Raw genomic sequence first — 23,432 nt, forward strand, 5'->3', positions numbered from 1 at the left:
TTGGGATGCACTGGAATTTCTAAGCTTTTCTGCTTTTTGCTATTAATGGCTTGAAGTTACTGGAGATAATTCAAAAATCTGCAAATGACACAACATTTGAGTGGAAAAGAGTGAGAAAGATGGTTGCAGGAGGACAGAACAGGACAGATGGAATCAAATACCTGCAGAAGATGGAATATGACATGGTTGGAAGAACAAGGAAAGAGCACATACTTTCTGAAGAAGGTGGTACACAAAGACACCTGGCATTAGTTATGCAGCAACAGTGCATCAGGAACAGTGCTGTATCTTCAGAGAACCTCAAGCAGGAAGAAGGGCATCCCAAATATCATACTGATCTCAAGTGGTCAGCTACCTCTGCCCCCCCAGGTTTTGTGTTGCAGTGGCACGGCTAAACAGCTCTGACTCACTGCCTGCAACGTGACCACATACTGGGACCTGGAAGGGGAGGTTGTTGGGTTTGTTTTGTAATAGGATACAAGGAGCTCCTCAAAGGCAAGACAAGATGGACTTGCCTTTTGCTAGTAATGACTTGAAGTTACTGGGCATAATAACTTCAAGTCATTAATAGCATATCCAAAAGTCCTGGGTGTCAACATCTCAGAGGATCTATGCTGGGACCAGCAAATAGATGCAGCCATGAAGAAGGTGTGCCAGCATCTCTCCTTTCTTAAAAATTTAAGGAGATTCGGCATTTGATTGAAGACACTGATAAATTTCTATAGATGTACAGTGGAAAGCTTTCTGACTGGTTGCATCACAGCCTGGTATGGAAATTCCAATGCACAGGAACACAGGAGGCTACAGAGAGTGGTGGACTCAGCCAGTTCCATCACGGGTATAGACCTCCCCACCATCGAGGACGTCTACAAGAGGCGATGTCTCAGGAAGGTGACATTCAATATTAAAGACCCCCACCATCCAGACCATATCTTCTTCTTGATGCTGTCATTAGGTAGGAGGTACAGAAGCCTGATGACCCACACCTCAAGGTTCAATAACAACTTCTTCCCCACTGCCACCAGGTTTTTGAACCCACCTGAGAAATCCCAACACTACCTCGGACTATGTTTCTTTTTCTCTCAGTTTGCACTAATGTTGTTATGTTTATTTTATTATGCAAAGTTATGTATAATTTATGTTAATTTAAGTTCATGTTAACTTATGTTATGTACTCTGGTGCTGCTGCAAAAAGTGAATTTTCATGGCATTTATACCCTGGATATGTGTGCTTATGAAACTAAACTAAAATTTGAAGTACTATCTGTGATCACCGGGTTACAGTACATTTTCTGCCTCATTTCTACACATTCAGATTTAACCAAAAGCACAGGTTTACTCAGACATTGACAAGTACTTAATGAAGTATATTTGTGGTGCAGTCATTACTGCAACCTTGGATATATGGTGAGTGATTTACATACACAAATCTCTCAAACAGCGATGTGATCTCAGCAGAGGGTAACGATTTGCCTGGACACTATCGTCTTTATTCTTCTTCAAAATGTGCCACGAGGGAAGGACGGTGGGGGTGGAGTGTGATTGGGAGGTGGTGCTGGTTTCGCTAGGGGCAAGAAGAAAGCAGACCAAGAGGAGAAAGCAGATGGGTCATGATAACACACAACTGGTGATCAACTGTTCCATCAGAGACAAACGTATTTGATATAGGCTCATGTCATATTTATATACAGATATCAATCAGAATTTCTATTTACAGATCCATTAGTGTCTGGATCTGCAACCAGAATTCCCCCAGCCAGAATCATGTGTTCTGAGATGTCATTAAAGTTTGATCTCCACTTGGTGATCTGACAAAGGATTCAAAATGGGAAACTTGTTCATTCTGGCTGATGTGGTTTGGCTGTATTACAAGATGGAGATGAAGAGTAGGGCAAAGCAGAAATGAAGGGGAGGATGTGAACATTTGTGCTCAAGATCCAGCCTGTCCTTTAGGTTAACTGCAAATATGTTACTGTATGAGGCAGTAATTATTCTGTGCCCCGATGTCTACAAAAAGTAAGCGCAAACAAAATGTACAGCGGGAGAACAGACTGGAGCTCTGTCAGATCTAATGTTCACTGAAGTCAGCAATCCCACCCACCAGTAACAAGCCAATGTCAGTGGCTATTTAATATTGTTCCTTCTGATTTGGGCTTCAGGGGTTAGAAATTTCCTTGTTTTGACTATAATCCTTAAAATGAGTGCTGCTTCTTTACATTAGTTTTATCTCATAACCTCCTTCAACCTCAGCACATAATCTCATTAGTATCTCCACTATCTTAACGGTTACTCATTGCAGAATCCAGTGCAGGGGACAGCTGAATCAAATGTTTGAAAGAGGAGTTTTAGAGGCTCTAGAATTAAATACATTGTCAGGTTCTACAATTAAACACATTGATGACAGTACTTTCATTGAGAACCATCCAAACTAATTCCTTAATTGAAGCCTGCAACTTCAATGCTCTAAATGTGTACAGGTGATGTATTCACTCATACAATATTCAAAAGGTTAAAATTATTGATATCACAATGTAACCACTGACACTAAGCCAGCTGCATCACATCTACAGGCTTATGAATAGCTGGAAAACTAACATCATCATGGAGGAAAATATCATCAGTTAAGAATGCCTGATGGCTCAGGAAGCACGATGGATCAAGAAACAACCAAAATGCTCTAAACAGAAGGAAGCTGCTTACTAAAAGACTACTGAAGATCAAAAGGGCAAAGACATCAAGAGAGCCCTTCTAGTATGTGGGGGAATATAATTAATGGGGCATGTTTTTTCTCAAAGAGACCACCATCTTCAAAAATCATTTGTCACCTTCAATATAGACACCAAGACCAGCACCCTTTCTTCTCCCTAGTTTCCTCCAATCACATTAAGCAGCTAGCTTAATCTTCTTCTGACTCATTTCCTTCTATCAAGCCCGACTTATCATAATGGGAACACTACATTCATTGTGAATCTATTTCATTAAGGATGGTGGATTGAAAATTCACTGTAATACTCGGCAATGTCAATTTGCACTTTGTGAAAGTAGGTTTCAGCCACAAATCTTTGTAGGAGATAGTCTTATCTTCTGTTCTTTTCTGTAGCCTAAAGGACAATCAGTTGGGACCTCACGAGAACAAGCTCATGAGAGTGCCAACACTGAGGTTGCTGGGTGGCGTACGAGAAAGGTTCAGCCCTTGAGACGTCCAGACAGCACAAGGGCATCATTCAATATGTTTTTCTGGCATAACCCTTTGCAGTTAAAAGAAACAATCATGGATTAAAGCGACTGCTTAGCACGCTGTTTATTTGACAGCCAGTCAGAACTCTGCTATGTCAACAGACGCCAATGCATTTCCAGGACCTTTAATAAATCAGTTATGAGAGTCTTCCCACAGATACCAATTGTAACACCAGTTTCTATTGGCGAACTGTGCTGAGATTGGATGACACAATTACTATACTATCTCATGGTTGAATAAGAAAAGATAATAGTTGATCAATGTTTAGAAGTCTCATTACATAGATCACATACATCAACTAGTACTGTCAGTATTCATGCGTACACAAGCTTCTTCATCTGACACTCTTGGCCACATTCTTCTAGTCCTGTCATCCTCTTGAGCATATTTAGTTTTCTCTTAAATGCAGATCGAGCAGATGGGAAATGATAATTCACACATTTCTTGTTACTGACTTATACCGATTTTTAACACATGTGACTCACACTAGCACAGAGCACACCAAACAGCACATGCAATTTGGTTATGATTACGCTGTGACTCTTCTCCATAGCAGTAACACTCAGAATTATTGGATAATGTGCAACATCTCAATTACAGAGATTAGAGGGAACATGGTGGAAGAAGAGGTAGGAAGGAAGAGAGTGCACCTTAACTCTGAATTTGTGATACAAGAAATAAGCTTTAACCTTAGGTCTTTTTTTCCTTGTACTACCAAATATCAGGTATTTGCAAATTTTCTATCCAAGGAGTGTCAATCATTATACTTGCAGGAAGCCACTCTTGTGACACATAGTCACAGTTAGATAACTGTCATTATGAACTTTCCCTCCCTGACCCAGGTGTAGTCCTTCCAACCAGTTAACTCCAGCACCTCCTCTGTTTTCCAGCTGGGTGGAAATGCCAGTGATCAGTTCCATACTCATCTATCCCATCACAAATTCTGGACTTGCCAGGGATCCATAGTTTCTCCTCCTCAACTTCTATTTCTCATTCACATGCTGCCCTTTGACAACATCAAGCAAAAGCACACTAGGCTCCAACCTGGCATACCAAACTCAGATGAGCTAAGACTTCCTCCGATTAAATAGCAGGAAGACAGAAGCCTTGCCCCTGATGCAAACTGTTCCCTGGTCATTCCTGACAAACGCCCGATGCCAAGCCACACTTTTAACAATCTTGATATTGTGGTTGACAGAAAAATAAATTTCGAACAACATCACTCTCACTCTACACTGCCCAACTCTGGCTCTGCTTCAGCTCATCTGATGAAGCCCACAACCATGAGTTCTCTACACAAGTCTATGTTCATCCGAAACAAACTGCTCCAATCAACTTGCTCCAGTACTTGTTCACACATTTCAATTGTTCAATTTTCAATGTCTCTGTAACATCCTTCAACATCTCATGAACTTGAGGCTTTTACATTCCTCCAGCTACACACTCGTGCAACCCCGGTTTTACTGGAGAAGCTGCAACTGATGGGCCTTCAGTTGCCTTTGTAGCTCGGTGTCAAAAATGACCTCAGGCCATTGTTCTTTAGACTCTGTAACATTGTTTTTCCTAAGAGGCGCTACATAAACACCTGTTGCTGTTGGGTGGTGTCATTCCAGCTTTTGGATCTTGTTCCATAAGAGTGATGAACAGTTGTGTTTGGCGAGTTCCTCCAATGGTCAAGTATGATGAACTTTGACCATTAACTCAACCATTGAAACATTCCCTGTACGTTCCTGATTTACTGAGTACCCAGCGTTCTCCAGATGCTCACAATTTCCCTACATTTCTCCAACAGGTCACATTTGTACCATGTTAAGTAGCAAAACACTTTTTGTTGAACAGGCTGAACTTGATGGGCAATGTTTTAAAGGCTGGTTTAGCAGACGCTCACCTTACAGTCCACCTCGGCTTGCTTGCGCCTGGTCTCACTGAGCTGAGTCTGCAGTCCTTTGTTCTGTGCTGTGACGTACTGCAGCTTGTCCTGCAGACCAGTGCAAGCCTGCTCCGTCCGGTTCAGAAGGCTGCTGTTTACCTGGTTCTGAGTAAAGAACCAACATTTTTCATTAAAACAGATTTACATACATAACACACACACACACACACACACACACACACACACACACACACACACAAAGAGCATAAACCAACAACATAGATTGAAATAATTTGAAAATAGCAAATTATTACACTTCGTAAAAGTTAAGCAGCTTTCATCATTATCAGCCTAGTATAGTGACAGCACTGGGCCAAAAAGAGTCATAATGACACAGAAGAAAGCCATCAAGTCCATGCAGGCTGTCTGTAGAGCAATCCAGTCAGTCCCATTTTCACCTCTCAACCCCCATATAGTTTACTTCCTCCCATTGACTGTCCAATTCCCTTTTGAAGTAATTGTCTTTGCTTCCAGCACATCCGTGGGCAGAGTATTCTAAGTCATGGGACATGGCAACGGGCCCTTTAGCCCAATGAGTCTGTGCCAACCGCCAAGTACCCAGTTACACTAATCCTATGCTAATCCATTTTATTCTACCTGGATTCCCCTCAACTCCCGCCAGATTCTACTACTCACCTACTGGGGAAACTCATAGTGACCAATTAACTTACCAACCTGCACAAAATTACGATAAGCCCTTCTAATACTGCTAACACCATGACCTTTGCAAACTGGGATCACTTTGAATGATACTTTTGTCAACAACCTTAGTAAACACTGTTTCGAAGTACTATTAAACATTCTAGCCTTGTCCCTCATCTCTAAGCATACATCATCTGTTTGGTCCCACCCAATCTCCATCTGCTAACTATACATGTGCCAAAGTAGTTTGGGTTCCTTTTTATGTTAATGACCATTCTAACCTCACCTTCTCTCTCTTATTTTCCTCTTTAGTTTCCACTCAGATTATTGTATTTAGCTTGGTTCTTGCGGGAAGAATTCACCTGATGTGTGTACTAATTACATCCCTCCTTTGTCATTGATCTCTCTCTCCCTCTTGACATCAAAGTTACCCATACTTTGGTTCCCCTATCTTATCTTATCTGGACCTCACTCATGCCTGAAAACCTCCTCCTGAAAGGGGCAACTATTTCTGGCATGATGTGCTTGTCAAACCCATACATTCATTAAGTGTTACGTAAACACCCTGCTGTTGTATGTACTACACAATACAGTTGTTTTTTTGGGGGGTGGGGGGGCGCTGGGGGAAACCCATAATATTACTTAGTCATGATGAACAGTGCACTCAAAATTCACCCACTGTTTATATGTTGCCCTGATATTTAAAGTGTACATAAGGGTGTGCAACAAAAATGTCAAATTACTTGATATGTCACCTCTTATGTATTTTAACACCCTGTTGCTAGTTAATCAGAAGAGCAATTTGTACCTGTAAAAGCTGCAAACTGTGCAAAAATTATGAATTGGTCAAAATTATATTTGCATTTTAATAGATGTACATTGAAAATTGTTCAAAAGCTATTGTATCAGCTGTTAACAGGACCAATCTCGACTGCTAGAAAGACACTGAACAACTCTAGTACTTGTCCATGGCACATGCAAGTTCTTTTTCTGTCTTTATCAATGAGGACAGCAAAGACCTTCACTGCCTTCATTCCGAGGAAGGGACTTCCACCTGAAATATTAAACTTTATTTCTGTTTCTACTGACACTGACTAACCTTCTGAGTGTTTCCAATATTTCATGTTTTTATTTGATAGTTAGCACTCTGATTAGTTCTCTGTTGGCCTGGAGAGATTTTGTATGTTAAAAAAAAAGTAAATGCAAGTTGGGTATCCGTGGGCATTTATTTGGGTTTTTTCTGAACGATAAGACCAGTAACCTATGGATCTACTCCCTGTACACTCAAGGCTGTGGGGCCAGATTCTGCTCTAACACCATCTACAAGTTCACAAGATCACAAGACCACAAGACAAGGGAGCAGAAGCAAGCCATTCGGCCCATCGAGTCTGCTCCAAGGAAAAGGGAAAAAGAAATGGGGAATGGGAGAAAAAAAACCTATTCTAATCCCAATTTCCGGCCTTATCCCCATATCCCTTGATACCCTGACTATTTAGATATCTATCTATCTCTTCCTTGAATGCCCCCACTGATCTGGCCTCCACTGCTGTACATGGCAAGGAGTTCCACAAATTCACCACCCTCTGGCTAAAGAAATTTCTCCTCATCTCTGCTTTGAAACTGTACCCTCTAATTCTAAGATTGTGCCCTCTGGTCCTTGACTCACCCACCAAGGGAAACAGCCTAGCCACATCTACTCTGTCCTTTCCTATCAACATTTTAAATGTTGCTATGAGGTCCCCTCTCATTCTTCTGTACTCCAGTGAGTACAGTCCAAGAGCCGACAAATGCTCATCATACATAAGCCCTTTCATTCCTGGAATCATCCTCGTAAATCTCCTCTGAACCCTCTCCAACGTCAGCACATCCTTCCTAAGATGTGGGGCCCAAAACTGCGCACAATATTCCAAATGAGGCTTCACTAGTGCCCCATAGAGCCTCATCAACACTTCCTTACTTTTATACACTATACCTCTCGAAATGAATGCCAACATAGCATTCGCTTTCTTTATCACTGATCTGACCTGGTGGTTAACCTTTAAGGTATCCTGCACAAGTACCCCCAAGTCCCTTTGTACTTCTGTACTTTGAATTTTCTCTCCTTCTAGATAATAATCTGCCCGCTTATTTCTGCTTCCAAAGTGTACAACTGCACATTTCTCAACATTGAATCTCATCTGCCATTTCCTTGCCCATTCTCCTAAACTGTCTAGGTCCCTCTGCAACCTTCCTGTCTCCTCAATACTCCCTACTCCTCCACCTATCTTGGTGTCATCCGCAAACTTAGCCACAAAACCATTTATTCCATTATCCAAATCATTTATGTACAAGGTAAAAAGGAGCGGTCCCAACAGCGACCCCTGCGGCACACCACTAGTAACCAGTAACCAACCAGAACGAGATCCTTTTATTTCCACTCTTTGCTTCCTGCCAACCAGCCAACGCTCCACCCATTCTGCTATCCTACCCGTAATTCCATGACCTCTCATCTTATTAATCAGTCTCTTGTGAGGCACCTTATCGAAGGCCTTTTGAAAGTCTAAATACACAACATCTACCGCCTCTCCCTTATCCACCCTACCTGTGATTTCTTCAAAAAAATCCAATAGGTTGGTCAGGCAGGATCTTCCCTTCACAAAACCATGTTGGCTAGGACCTATCTTGCTTTGCACCTCTAGGTATTCTGTAACCCCATCCTTGAGGATAGATTCCAATAATTTTCCCACCACTGACGTCAGACTAATAGGTCTGTAATTTCCTTTATGCTGCCTCCCACCTTTCTTATACAACGGAACTACATTTGCGACCCTCCAGTCCTCCGGAACCATGCCGGAATCTATCGATTCCTGGAAAATTATCGCCAATGCCTCCGCTATCTCTAAAGCCACCTCCTTCAGAACCCGGGGATGCATCTCATCCGGTCCGGGAGACTTATCAGTCTTTAGCCCATTTAGTTTTCCTAGCACCTTCTCCCTAGTAATCTTAACTGAACTCAGTTCCATTTCGTGAGACTCCTGACTAACCAGCACATTGCCGATGTCCTCCACGGTGAAGACCGACGCAAAATATTCATTCAATTCCTCTGCCATCTCTCTATCGTCCATTACAATACCTCCTGCACCGTTATCAATTGGTCCTATATCAACCCGTGTCTCTCTTATGTATTTAAAAAAACTCTTAGTATCCTTTCAAATGTTATCTGCCAACTTCCTTTCATAATTCATCTTTTCTTTCCTAATGACCTTCTTAGTTTCTCTCTGCAGGTATTTAAAAGCTTCCCAGTCTTCTGTTTTCCCACTAATTTTTGCTTCTTTGTACGCCTGCCCTTTTGCTTTTATTTTAGCCTTCACCTCTCCCGTTATCCACATTTGTGCCTTTTTTCCATTCAAAACCACCTTTTTTCTTGGAATATATCTATCCTGCATTTTCCTTATTTCCTGTAGAAATTCCTTCCATTTCTGCTCTGCCGTCCCTCCAGCTAGCTTACTCTTCCAATCAATTTGGGCCAACTCTTCTCTCATACCATTGTAATTTCCTTTGTTCCACTGAAATATCGATACACCAGTTATCAGCTTCTCCTTCTCAAACTTGAAACTGAACTCAATCATATTGTGATCACTGGTTCCCAGTGGTTCCTTTACCTTTAGTTCCCTAATCACTTCCGGTTCATTACACAGCACCCAATCCAAAACAGCCGATCCCTTGGTGGGCTCTTCAACAAGTTGCTCCAGAAAAACGTCCCTTAGACATTCCACAAACTCACTCTCCTGAGTTCTACCACCTTGCTGGATTTTCCAGTCCACCTTCATGTTAAAATCCCCCATAATTATCTTTACATTGTCACTCTGGCATGCTTTTTCTATCTCAAACTGCAACTTATTGTCCACTTCCTGACCGCTATTAGGGGGCCTATATACGACTGCTACTATTGTCCTTTTACCCTTGCTATTTCTTAGCTCCACCCATAAGGATTCCATCTCCTCTGACCCAATGTCCTTCCTTTCTATTGATTTTATATCACTACTAACCATCATGGCCACACCTCCCCCTCTGCCTACCCGCCTATCCTTCCTATACACTGTGTACCCCTGGACATTTAGTTCCTAATCACATCCATCATAAAGCCATGACTCAGTGATTGCCACAATGTCGTATTTATTAACCTGTAGTTGTGCCATTAGGTCATCTACTTTGTTTGCAGATGATACCACCATTGTAGGCTGTATCTCAAACAGCGATGAATCGGAGTACAGGAAGGAGATAGAGAGCTTAATGGAATGGTATCATGACAACAACCTTTCCCTCAATGTCAACAAAACCAAAGAGCTGGTCATTGACTTCAGGAAAGGGGGCAGTGTACATGCACCTGTCTACATCAATGGTGCTGAGGTCGAGAGGGTTGACAGTTTCAAGTTCCTGGGAGTGAACGTCACCAACAGCCTGTCCTGGTCAAATCAGGTAGATTCCACGGCCAAGAAAGCTCACCAGCACCTCTACTTCCTCAGGAGGCTAAAGAAATTTGGTTTGTCCCCTTTGACTCTCACCAACTTTTACCGATGCACCATAGAAAGCATCCTATCTGGATGCATCACGGCTTGGTATGGCAACTGCTCTGCCCAAGACCGCAAGAAGCTGCAGAGAGTTGTGGACACAGCCCAGCACATCACGGACACCGGCCTCCCCTCCTTGGACCCTGCCTTTACCTCCTGTTGTCTTGGCGTAGCAGCCAGCATAATCAAAGACCTCACCCACCCGGGACATTCTCTCTTCTCTCCTCTTCCATTGGGTAGAAGATACAGGAGCCTGAGGGCATGTACCACCAGACTTAAGGACAGCTTCTACCCCACTGTGATAAGACTATTGAACGGTTCCCTTATACAATGAGATGGACTCTGACCTCACAATCTACCTTATTGTGACCTTGCACCTTATTGCACTGCACTTTCTCTGTAGCTGTGACACTTTGTACTGTTATTGTTTTTACCTGTACTACATCAATGCACTCTGTACTAACTCAATGTAACTGCACTGAGTAATGAATTGACCTGTACAATCCGTTTGTAAGACAAGCTTTTCACTGTACCTCGGTACAAGTGACAATAATAAACCAATACCACTCAGATTTATACAAACTGCGATATACAAATTCCCCAACTTGGACTTGCATTGATATTTTTTAATGTATGAAATCTCTGAAGTTCAACAGAGCACTAATCAGAGAAACAGGCGATGGAGGCTTTTTATGTGCCTGTTAATACAATTGCAGCTAGGCTGAAATGCAGTCGAAGATAGTGCTTCACTTCTCTTATGGGCGTTATTTTTTTTATCCTGAGGTACTGCAGTCAGAATCCTTGACACTTTTAACCATTAACAAATAATGGATTCGATGACAAGGACTATTTATTGAACCCAATATTTCTGGGTCACAGCTGCAGCACCTAGTCAGTAATCAAAGGAATTCATATACCAGCTCATCCTGCACAAAAAAAAATTGTCATTTGCTGACCCAGATTGGATTTTATATCAGAATGTCACCATGAAATTATTATATTATCAGTCTATGCCCCTGTCTATTAAACCATGTATATATTTTAGGACAACCAACTTTGCCTACTAATCATGCTGCGACGATACGCTTGCCTGCCTTTGTAATAATGCTTTGACAGCTCATATTCAACGGGGATTAATGGCTTGGAACTAGAGTCTTGTGGATGCAGCTTCTAACCGGTTTAACAGCATCCAGTACCACTGGACTGAGTGCCAGAGGTCGCTTTGCAGGTTTGTGTCGGGTACCTGTGTCTCCAGTTCCAGTACTCTATGCCTCAGCTCTCGCAGTTCAGCCTGTGCCTGGGCTTCACTGAATCGCACGGTCATCAGCTCGTTGTGTAGCTCATGTGTAGCGTTCTTCTTCGGAGAATCCTTCCACCGACCACCAGTTCGCGCAAGGTGCCGCTAAAAACATTTCAGTTCAATGTGAGAATGGCTCGAGTATTTTTTAGTACAATATGATCTGTTGACCAGGTACAGTTTATATCATCTGATTCAAAAACTTCAATTAAACATTTATACTCTGAAATGTATAACGAGAGACACAGGATGTTGGAAGGTCCCACCAGGCACGACCAGACCTCGCTTACCTGCCAGTGCTCATCCAAATCCTTCACCTGTTGGTGTAGCTCTTTCATAGAAGTCACTGCCTCCGCCTCACGTAATTTCAGTGCCTTTAACTCCTCTTGCAACCGTACTATGTTATTTTCATCAGGGAGCAAGTTGTTCCTCTTAAATAAATCAGATAGGTGGCTTACAAAAACATCAACCCAGGCCACAGATAACCAATATCATCCACATTTATTGCTAACCTTCCTGAATCTCTCCCCCTCAGTCACATACCCTGAACCAAACCGATGACTACTGCTAGGTTGCTAATAATCCCATTCTTAAATCAGCTGCCTCAGGATGGCACAGCTAGTAGAATCACTGCCTCAAAGTGTCAGAGACGTGGGCTCAATCCTGACCTCTGGTGCTGTGGGTGCGGAGTTTGCACGTTCTCCCTGTGACAGTGTGGATTATCCCAGGTGCGCTGGTTTCCTTCTACATCCCAAAGATGTGTGGGTTGGTAGGTTAATTGGCTGCTGTAAATTGCCCCTAGTGTACAGGTGAGTGCAGATTGGAGGAGTGGGAAGAGGCCTCATCACCTCTACCTCCCAAATTCTCTCCTCCACCCTCCTTGACAACTCAGCATTCTTCTCCCCTTCCATTCTCTGAACAGACCACACATGGGTGATTAAAATGAACACTTGCTGTGTCAGGATGAGCTGATGTAGGAATTTTCTTGGTTATTTAGCACAATGCAACCTTTGTATTGAATAACTGCTGCAGCTATGGCCCTTGGAACATTGCATTCTGAAAATGATCCTCCTTATGGAATCTGTTCCATTAATTGATTACTGGTTGCTAGTCAGAAAAGCCAGATTTGGTCTTTGGCTGCCTCAAGCATAAACAGCCATTTACTACAACAAACATACAGCATTGTCCACAGCTGGTACAAATAAACACTTTTATTTCAGGAGTGTATAAAAGATCCAAAGGTCACTCCACTGACTTTTCAGAAACAAAGTAACTGCTCATAGACCCCTACCTTGCATTAACATTTTTTTTAAACATATAAAATTTCTCAAATTTAGTCGAGAACTATTCTATGGAGCAGGCAATAAAGGCCTTTTGATGTTCTCATTGATAAAGATAGCAATTGGAATGAATTGCAGTGAATGATTTTGCTTCACTTTTATGGAAAGTGAAAGGGATGCTCAGCGAGTCACCTACTTACCTGTACACAGACCCTGGAGTAGGGTGTACATCCTGCAGAACCTTCAGATTTGACCATGTGTTCTCATAAGTTTCTGCTTTGTCATGAGGACCACGTAATGGGGGACACCAATTCATACACCTTACCAAATGTCATTACACGAGAAGCAGGTAGGTTTGCTCGAGCCTTGTATTGATTTACAGTCCATTGCACTGAATCCCCACCAACTCCTCTAATAGCAATGAAATCCAGTCTACTTTTTGATTATTACATGGGCTAAAATGTATACTCTGATATCTGAAGATCCAACTCACAACCACATTGTCAGTCAGTTTTCCTACTAGTTTCAGAGCTCCATAGGGGCCTCCCTTGAGGATATAAGTATGTACCAAGTTAGCAGTCTCAAAAGGACAACTCCCAAGGTGATGGATGAGGGGGAAGCTCCACTTTCACCCTGCAGACATACTGATTAATGCTTTCCATCAGGTCATTCTACCAGTTGGCTGATTCCTACCACCCTGTCCATGCACAAGAACGAAGTCATCAGTCTGTTCCAAAATGATCTACTGAATAATCAAGGATTGCACCAAAAATTGATTTGGGTTCAATGGATTTTGTTCACTCACAAGTATGTGCAATTTGACAATAACATGATGAACTTTGGTCTGGTGTGAGTGGTGAAATGCAAGAAGTTTTCTGTAGAAAATTGTTTTTATTTTGAACAGAGCCACAGACCGAATCCTCCTTAACATTTTTCACTAGCAACAAGTTCAATTAGGGCCAAGATCTGCTCTGATTTTTTTTTAAGTTATTCAAACGCACAATGATTCAAATTTGCTGAATTGGTATATTTTGGAGTGAGCTAGAATTGGATTTATCAGTCCTTAGCTCCAACAAATTTTCAGCCACAAATTCCTGAAATTACAATCTAATAGTCAGACATCTGGGGCCAAAGCTTGAGTTACATAATCAATAATTTCTGCTGATGTGAATATTTGGAAAAACACTAAAGTGGTAGCTTGAGCATCTCAATTTAAACAAAGTAATCTCACCAAATTACATAGAGAACGCACATGATGAAAAGCCAGATGGATTTTTAATTCATGGCACTGACAAACTGAAGGAAGTAGTGACAGCTATGTACTTTATAGCAGTTCAAAATGGGCCACCTAGAGTCAGAGTTATACATCATGGAAACAGGCCCTTCAGCCCAATGTCGATGCCAACCAAACTGCCTACCTGAGCTCGGCTCAGTTGCCTGATTTTGGCCCATATCGCTCTAAATCTTTCCTATCCATGTACCTAAATACCTTTTAGACATTGTAATTGTACCTGCCTCTACCACTACCAATTGTCCATGCATCGTGAAACATCTCTGCCAACTTTGTGTCCTTGCAAGTCTAACAATAAAGTGACAAAAATCACCCAGAAATCTGTGGTGATTTGCAACTCACTGGATTGGTTCCCTGGTGTGCACTGCACATTAATGTGCATATCGATGCACTGGTCAAGATGGCAGCAAGGAGCAACTATAGAGAACTGCAAGAGAAAGTATTTGGGGAGGACAAGGGGAGAGAACCCGAGATAAATGTTGGGATACAAAAATGTGTAGAGGAACAGAGATACATTGGAGTGCATGTTCACAGATCAAGGTTGCAAGAAAAGACAAACAGGATATTTCCCTTCATTGCCTGAAGCGAAATGAAAAGAAAAAAAGCAGGGAGGTCAAATTACAACCATATGAAACACTAATCAGGCACATCTAGAGTACTGCACAGTGTTTTTTTTTCGCCACATTACAGGAAAGATGTGACAGCACTACAGAAGAGATTTATGAAAATGTTGCCAAGGCTAGAGAAACTTAGACTCGAGGGAAATTTGGTTGGATTTGAGTCGTTTTCTGAAGAGCCTGAGGATTTTATTTTGAGGTGTATAGAATTGAGGCCAAAATAGGGAGTCAAATGCTCATGACATCAGGTCAGACATAGGCTAGAAATCATTACCTGATCATCATCTAGTCATCCATAGCTTATGAAACCATAATCCACCCTGTTGAACAACTTTGGAAAAAGCATTGGTCACAGAATTTACTGTGGGTGCAGAAAGGCAGGGGTGCTTCATCACCCACCTAGAGTGGGTTGGTAGCACCACCATACACAGAGTTGGCCAGGTTCTGAGGGATAAGCTATTTGACTTCACCAATTTACCAGCAGCAAGTATGCCTGTCCATCACAGCATTGGCAGCAGTGACCACCTCATAGTTCTTGTCGACAGACAATTTCACTTGCAGACCATGGATGTCCTCATCTTCTGTGGCATGACCACTGCTAAATGACATTAATTCAAACAGATCTGACAGCTCAAAACTGGACAACTATGAGGTGTTCTGGGCTAGTGGTAGCACCAGAATTGTATTCTACCACAACCCGTAACCTCTAGCCAGGAGATCTAGTTCAATGAGTGCAGAGGATACATCAGAAACAGAACCAGGACCAAGAGAACCTACAAATGTTATCTCAACGTGGCAAAGAATGCAACACAGAAGTATTTGTGTGCTAAACAGCACACTGGCAACAGAACTAAGCAATGTCACAACCAACAGTTCTGATCAAAGCTCTGTGGTCCTGCCGCAACTAATTGTGAATGGTAGTGGATAATTACACAGCTAATTGTGGAGGAAACTCCAAGGACAACCCCAGCTTTGTGAGTGCCAAAGACAAGGTCACAATCTGCAGCTACATTCAGCCTGAAGTGATACACGGATGATTCATCGCTACTTTCTTCAGAGATGCTTACCAAAACAAGAAACCAGTCTTCAGCCAAATTGATTCACTCCACACGATATCAAGAAATGGCAGGGGCACTGGATGCAGCAAGGAGCACAGGATCAGATAACATCCCAGCTGTAGTACTGAAGGCCTATGCTCGGAAACTAGAACTCTAGTCAAACTGCTCTGGTATAACTATAAAACTGACACTTACCTAATAATGTGGAACATTACCCAGGTATGACCTGTCCACAAAAAGTAGGACAAATCTAATCTGGTTAGATAGCATCCCTCTTTTACCCTCCCTTTCCCATCACTTTACTTTCAATCATCAGCAAAGTGATGGAAGATGTCGTCAGCAGTGCGATCAAGTGGGTTTTACTCTGGTCCAAATAAACCAAACAGCAGCTGTCTAGAAGTGAAGTGAAAGTCACTGTCCTCAATTCAAGGCATTGAATCATTGGAATCATTGAATCATTCAAGTCGCACCGAGAAGCCCTAGTAAAACTAAAGTTGATGTGCATCAAGAGAAAAAAAAACACTCCAACGGCTAGAATGGTATTCGTACAAAGAACGGTGTGTGGCAGCTGGACATCAAACATCATATCCCCAGAAAATCGAGCAGGTGTCCTGGGCCCAATCTTCAGCTGCTCCATCAATGACCTTTCCTTCATAAGGTCAGAAGTGGAGGCTGTTTGCACAATGTTCAATTTAATTCGTAACTCCTCAGAAAATGAAGCAGTCCATGCCTGTATGCAGAACAGCTAGATAACATTCACGTGTGGGTTAGAGAGTGGCAGGTAACAATCATACCACAAAAGTCACCATCACCAATAACACAAGGTCTAACTACCTACCTGTCATATTCAATGATGTTATTACCAAGTCCCCTACCATCAACATTCTGGGGTCATAATTGATCAGGAACTCAACTGCACCAGCCATATAAATACAGTGGCTGAGATTAAATCAGAGACTGGGTATCCTGTGGCAACTGACTCAGTTCCTAAGGCCTGAAAAATCTTTCCACAATCTACAAGGCACAGGTCAGGAGCTTGATAGAATAATTTTTGGAGGAATTCACTCCAATGACTCAAGGAGCTCGATGCCAACCAGGACAAAGGAAGTGCTTAGGTGCCAGCCCACCCACTTCTCTAAATATTCATTCCCTCTGCCAGGCTGGGGTACGTACCATCCACAGAATGTACAGCAGGGACTCACCAAGGCTATTTCAATGTCACCTTGCAAATCCATGAGGTTAACAATCAAGGGAAGCAAGGACAGCAGGCACACAGGAGCACTGCCACCTGCAGGTTGCATTCCAGGTAGAAAATCATCCTGGCTTGGAAATTTAACACTGTTCCTTTGTTGTTGTTTGTTCTAAATTCTGGAACTCAACATAATTCTGGGAATACCTTCACCAGATGGAAAGCAGTGGTTCAAGGTGTCCACCACCAACTTCAATAGAAACATTCAGCACAGAAACGGGCCCCTATGGCCCACCTTGTCCATGCCAGCAGTGATCCCTGTCAATGCCAATCCCATTTGCCCATATTCCTTTCCAATCCAGGTACCTGTCCAAACCCCTCTTAAACATTGTAACTGTATGCGTCTCCACACCTCCTCTGGCAGCTCATTCTAAATATTCACCACTAACTGTGTGCAAAAACTTAATGCTCAGATCTCCTTTAATTTTCTCCCTTCTCATCTTAAACCTGTGGCCCCTAATTTTAGACTCACCTGCCCTGGTAAAAAGATTCTGACCATCACTAAGCACATAATTTTGTAAGCCTCTACAAGGTCACCCCTTAGCCTCTGACATTCCAGTGGGAATAAACACAGTCTGTCCAGTCCCTCCTTTTAACTACGGCCCTCTATTCCAGACAACATCCTGGTGAATCTCTTCTGCACTCTCCATTGCTACCAGATCCGTAGTGTGGTGACCAGAACTGTACACAATACTCAGTGAGTTCTAACCAAAGAGTTGGGCAATAAATAAAGTCAAAGATAGTTTCATCTTGGAAAGTGGATTAAAATTAAAAGAGTGGAAGTTTAATAACTTGAGCCATTGATTAATGGAAAAGATTACAGGGGAATTGAAAATGGGTCTTTTTCACCCAAAGTGTGGTGAGGGTCTAGAATGGTCATGTCAGAAACCCTCATTGCACTGAAAAGGTACCTGGATGGGAACTAGATGCCCTGTACACTACAAGGATTCAGCCTTGAGAACTAATCAAGTGGGATGACTCTCATCCAGGGTTCAGTGATGAGAGTCCTTGATGTTTCAGGTCAATTTGAAGAGTTGTCAAAGAGAAACTCAGTCCAAGTTAGTCACAGAAAGTCTCAACAACTGGCAAGCGGGAATCCAGTTTTTAAGGAAAGTGTGGCAGGGAGTGGAGTAGCACAGGTAAGGCATGGAGAAAGTATCCCTGTGATCTTAATGCGAGAGCCTCATTTGGGTAGCGAATGGTACCGAGACAATGACAGCAAGAGGGCAAGCGAGTAAAGAATTACCAAAAGGAAAGGGATTTAGTTGAACACTGTCTAAGCACGGAGATCACTGAAGGTTAGTGCACAAGTACAGAAAGCAATCAGAAAGATCAGTGGAACTTGCATCTTCACCTTGGGAGCTGAGGTATGAGGTACGGACACAAGGTTTCAATTGGACAGAGCTTTGGTCAAATCCCATCTGGAGAACTGCATTCAGTTTTGGACACTGCATACCAGGAAGATTGTACCAGTCTCAAAGATGGCACATTATTAAGGCTGGTAGATATGTTGGGAAATCCAGGGTAAAAGGGAATCAGGCAGGAAAATAGATTTGAGGCCAACAACTAGATCAGATTATTAAACACCAGAACCGGCTGAAAGTACCATATAACCTTATTTCCTGTGTTAGATTCATCTGAAAGACAGCAGCACTGGGTTAAAATTAGAGTTAGGCCTTTCAGAAGTGAATTCACAAATTATTTACATGCAAAGCTTGATGAAATGTAGAAATGTCTGCCCTGGAAGGATCTAATTGTTGGCGGCTCAATTTGTTTTTTCAACCACAATATATAACAGAAAATGCTGTAAATATCCAGCAGACCATGTAGTTCCCGGAAGAAAATTAAAGAGCAGTTAGATTTTGGCATCTCAAATCTCCTTCATCTTTGGGTTAATGCCTTCAATGTGGTAAAAGGTTCAAGATGTTTCACAGGACTATTTTATCCTAATGAGGGATATAATTCTAATTTGCCCAAGCCCATTTACTGTAGAACACACCAAGTTAGCATGAGAAAGGGCAGACAATAGGTGGAGTTTTTAACACCGAGGTGGGGAATTTTATTTTCATACACAGCAACTTGTGATTTTGAAATACACACGAGAAAAGGCGGTGAACACAGATGCAATAATAATTAACAAAAAATATTGTTCAATGTGTTTCAAGAAAAATAATTGTGTTGCCATGGAGCAGAAGCATATGAATTGAAGATGGAACAAAGAGTTGAAGATGGAACAATGGTTCATGCGGCAAGATTCTATGAAGCAAGGATGTTCTCATCTCCAGTTACCTTCTTACTCACACTACATGCTAAGCACTTGCAGTGGATTTAGGGAGGGTAATGTGTGGATGAAGCAATGGCATTTGAGAATGCTGGAGAGGAGAGGTTGCTAAAGGGTTTGTGTCAGAGGAAGGGAGGGGTGAGGTGGCACAAAGGGCTGGAGGAGATCACAATAATTCTACTCTGCTCTTGAACTGTTAATGAGAATAATTGCTGGAGAACAGGGAAACTAAAACGTGGATAAAAGGTACTATTGGCAGTGGAGTAAGGTCCCAAGCCAGCAATGTTATTGACCTGTAAATGGCAGTCAAACCAATTAGAAGAAAAAAGACTTTGAACTTCAATCTAAGCCAATTAGGTCACAGTTGGGTTCAATTTGAAAGATCCAGAGGATTTGGCAGGTATTATACAATATGATTTTAACCCAAGTCATATTGAGTGGTAGATAATTCTGAAACATTCTCAAGTTTATATCGTGCAGTCGAATGTTGATCAAAAAATAATAATGGTACTGGAGGAGGCCATGCAACTCATACTGGTCCCTTACAATAACATAATCGCATTCCTCTACAGCTCTGTGTATTAATTTCCCTCCGGTGCCTATCCAACTCCCTGTTGAAAGCACTGATGGACTTTGTTTCCACTAACTAACAGGCAATGAGTCCAGATCATCACCACGCCATTAGAAAAAATTTACCTCTCATCTCCCAGTGCCTTTTGCTCAACTTTAAGTCCATGCCCCTGGTTCTTGAACCACTTGCTAATGGGAAGAAATACCATCTATTTATTCTGCCTAGGACTGTCAAGAACCTGTACAGCGCTGCCAAATCTCCTCTCAAATCAGCTTTTCCTATCCAAGCTCACGGTTGAAATCCCTCATCCTGGGAACCATTTCAAGTAAATCTCTTTTACATCCACTTCCTAAAATAAGGTGACAAAATTTGGACAGGATACTCAGTTGTAGTTTAACTAGTGTTTTATAAAACTTCATAATAACTTCTCTGCTTTTGTGCCGTTTATCTCTAATTACAAAGCCTACGACTCCATATGCTTCCTAACTGTTCTTTCAACACGTTCTGCCCCTTCCAAAACAAAAACAAAAAATTGACATTCCTTGCCAATGATACAATAGGTGAGAAAGCAAGTTGTGAGGACACACACTCTACAGAAAAATACATACAGGTTAAGTCAGCTGGATTAAATTTGGCAGATGAAGTGAGGACATATGGGGTTACCTACTTTGTTGGAAAGAATAGAAAATCAGAATATTGTTCAAATGAGGAGACAACATATGAAGGGATCCGGGTGTCCTTGTACATGAAACACATAAGGTTAACATGCAGTGTACTAAAAATTAGAAAGGTAAATGGATCATTAGTGGTTATTGGTAAGAGAATGGAGTATGAAGGTAAAGATATGTTGCTGCATGTGTATGGATTGCAAATGATTGAGCCTAACACCAATCCCCATGATTTCCATCCAGTAATACTGTGCCAAATTAAAAGTAATCCATTTACCCCAAGTGTTTGCTGTTAGCTAATTCGCCATCAATGTTAACTTCTTATGTCTTTCGAAATGTAAAGTACTCTGGAATATTTAGTTCCCAGCCGTGTCACCTGTAACCATGTCTCAACAAGATGGCCAGATGTTCATTATAATGTACAATGTATATTCAGATAAAGCTTCTAATTTTCACTTTCAATCATATTTCCCCAACTTAACTTGATTTGCAGGAGTATTATTACATACTGTCCGCCCTGCCCCTTGGTTTCACACTCTGGCTATCATTACCCAAAATATGCTTGGAAATGAACTCTGGAAAAAAATTAAAGCCACATTGATTAAGTAGAAACTATTTTGGTGCATATATTCTGATACTGAAATCAGGAATATTGGAAAGATATATGAGGCTGCACAGAGTTAGAAGTTCCATGATGGAGGGGATAAAGTTGGTGTAAGGATCTGAGATCTGGGGAGAGGGTGAGCAACTCAGGACTAATGGGGTGGAGCGAAAGGAGGAGTGAGTGACGAGAAGGAAAAATGGATGAAATTACAGACCGGAGCAAAGAAACGGATAGTGAATTTGGGAGAGATGGGAGGAAAGGGAAAAAAAAGAGCAGCGTCAGACAAAGGGTTTCAGGGACATGTGGTTCAATGGGCGATGGGCAATAAAACAAACACATTCACTTTGGGGATCATATGGTGCATGATGAGTGGAGGAAACAGGTTTAAGGAGCTCAATGTTGGGTAAAGGCAGCGAGTGTTGGCAGGCACAGGGAGGCAAAAAGAAAGAAGGCAAGTGTGGAAATAGCTTACGCAGAATAGGTGTGTAAACGGCTTTGGGAGTTTGAGGAGGCAAGTGTGGATAGTGCACAAGAGTTTAAGGGTAGGGACAAGGGATAAGAAAGCAAGTAAGAACACATCAAGATAAGGAATTGGCCATTTGGCCCCTTGAGCCTGCTCCTCCATCTTTTGAAGCTTTTACAATCTGTTTTTCTGTTTCTCACTAATCTACTCTTTCATTTCATTTTTCGTTTATCAACTTTGTGGTCCTCCATTAAATCTTAAATTCCAGTCCTGAGATTTATTGCTCTTTCTGACCACACTTTAAGCTTTTTTCCTTTGATCTGATTTTCTTTAACTCTTCTCGTTAGCCACACCTGAACCACATTTCCCATTGATTTTTTGTGCCTTCAGGCAGAGATTTTCAACCTGTGGTCCGTGGACCCCTGGGGGTCCGCGGTGGGTTGCCCAGGGGTCCGCGAGCAAGCCAAGAAAAAAAATGGAGAAGCGACCTGTTACAAAGACGTAGCTTACTTGCTTGCTCCAGTTTTCCACTATTCAGAAAATCGGCCATATCTATTCTATCTGTTACAGGCAACAATCTTAGAGACTTAGATGGTGTTCCCTTCTGGTAAGCTGCTGCTTAATATTAGATTTGTGTAGTCAGAGTAGTCAGTAGTGTTCACTACTCACTACTATTCTGTTGTGCACTGTAGTGTTAGCGAGACTGAGTGACGTTGTTGGTGTGCCTTAATAATATCGTTACTGTGCATTTACGCCACAGTGACGTCACCGTTAAATGAAAAGTGCGCAAGCGTATAAAGTTTTAGATTAGTTTTGATAATTTTGTTTATCAGTAATAGTAATTAAACTGTCCAGAATGTATTGCTGAGTATGGAGAAATTTCTGAAGAGAAAAGCTGACCAGAAACTGGAAGATTCTGATGACGAAGGGGATAAGGGTAACCGAAAGAGAAAACAACGCAAGTACGATCCAGAATACATTTCTTATGGCTTCATCGCAGTGGGGACAAATGCGCACCAATTCTCTGTGTTGTGTTAGCAAACACTGTCCAACAATACAATGAAACCAGCGAAACTGAAGCGCCATTTAACAACAGTGCATCCAGATATTGCCAGTAAGCCGAAGCAATACTTTGACTGGCAAAAGGAGCTGTACCTCAAGCAGAAAGGCAAAGTGACAGCCTGCGCCACTGTAAATAAGGCGGCTCTTTGCGCATCATATTTGGTAGCATTATGAATAGCACGTTCCAGAAAGCCTCACACAATTGGAGAAGAGCTTATACTGCCTGCAGCAGTAAATATGTGCGAAGTTGTACTGGGAAAAGAATCCATTCAAAAACTAAAGCCATTCCATTGTCTGATAACACAGTAAGCAGAAGAATTGGCGATATGGCGGAAGATATACAGAGCCAGCTGATAGCACATCTTCAGCAAGTCAGATTTGCAATTCAGCTCGATGAAAGTACTGATGTTGCCAGTGCTGCACAGTTGTTGGTTTATGTTCGATATTGCTGGGAAGGAGAGGCTTTGGAAGATCTTTTGTTTTGCAAGGCATGGTGTGTGCTTGACACTTTTTTTTTGTGCAATCGGCATTGGTGTGGACACAGTATATTGGAGTATGCACGGATGGTGCTACCGCAATGACGGGATGGAAGTTGGGTCTAGTAGCACAAGTGAAAGAAGCAGCTCCACAC

The 23,432-nt window shown here is 42.0% G+C and overlaps 1 protein-coding gene across 11 annotated transcripts in view; it reads right to left on the reverse strand.

Moving 5' to 3' along the window:
• LOC127584938 (EVI5-like protein) overlaps positions 1-23,432 on the reverse strand; it is a 210,844-nt gene that overhangs the window by 38,284 nt on the left and 149,128 nt on the right. For 9 of the 11 annotated variants that reach the window (XM_052041969.1, XM_052041965.1, XM_052041967.1 and 6 more), the window contains 3 exons: positions 11,948-12,088; positions 11,604-11,762; positions 5,127-5,273 (listed from right to left, as the gene is read on the reverse strand). In XM_052041969.1, coding sequence (XP_051897929.1) covers positions 5,127-5,273; positions 11,604-11,762; positions 11,948-12,088 — 447 coding nt within the window. The remainder of the gene's footprint in view (positions 1-5,126; positions 5,274-11,603; positions 11,763-11,947; positions 12,089-23,432) is intronic. The other 2 variants (XM_052041971.1, XM_052041968.1) reach the window with 1 other exon arrangement.

The sequence above is a fragment of the Pristis pectinata genome, chromosome 31, assembly GCF_009764475.1.
Source record: "Pristis pectinata isolate sPriPec2 chromosome 31, sPriPec2.1.pri, whole genome shotgun sequence".
Lineage (NCBI taxonomy): Eukaryota > Metazoa > Chordata > Chondrichthyes > Rhinopristiformes > Pristidae > Pristis > Pristis pectinata.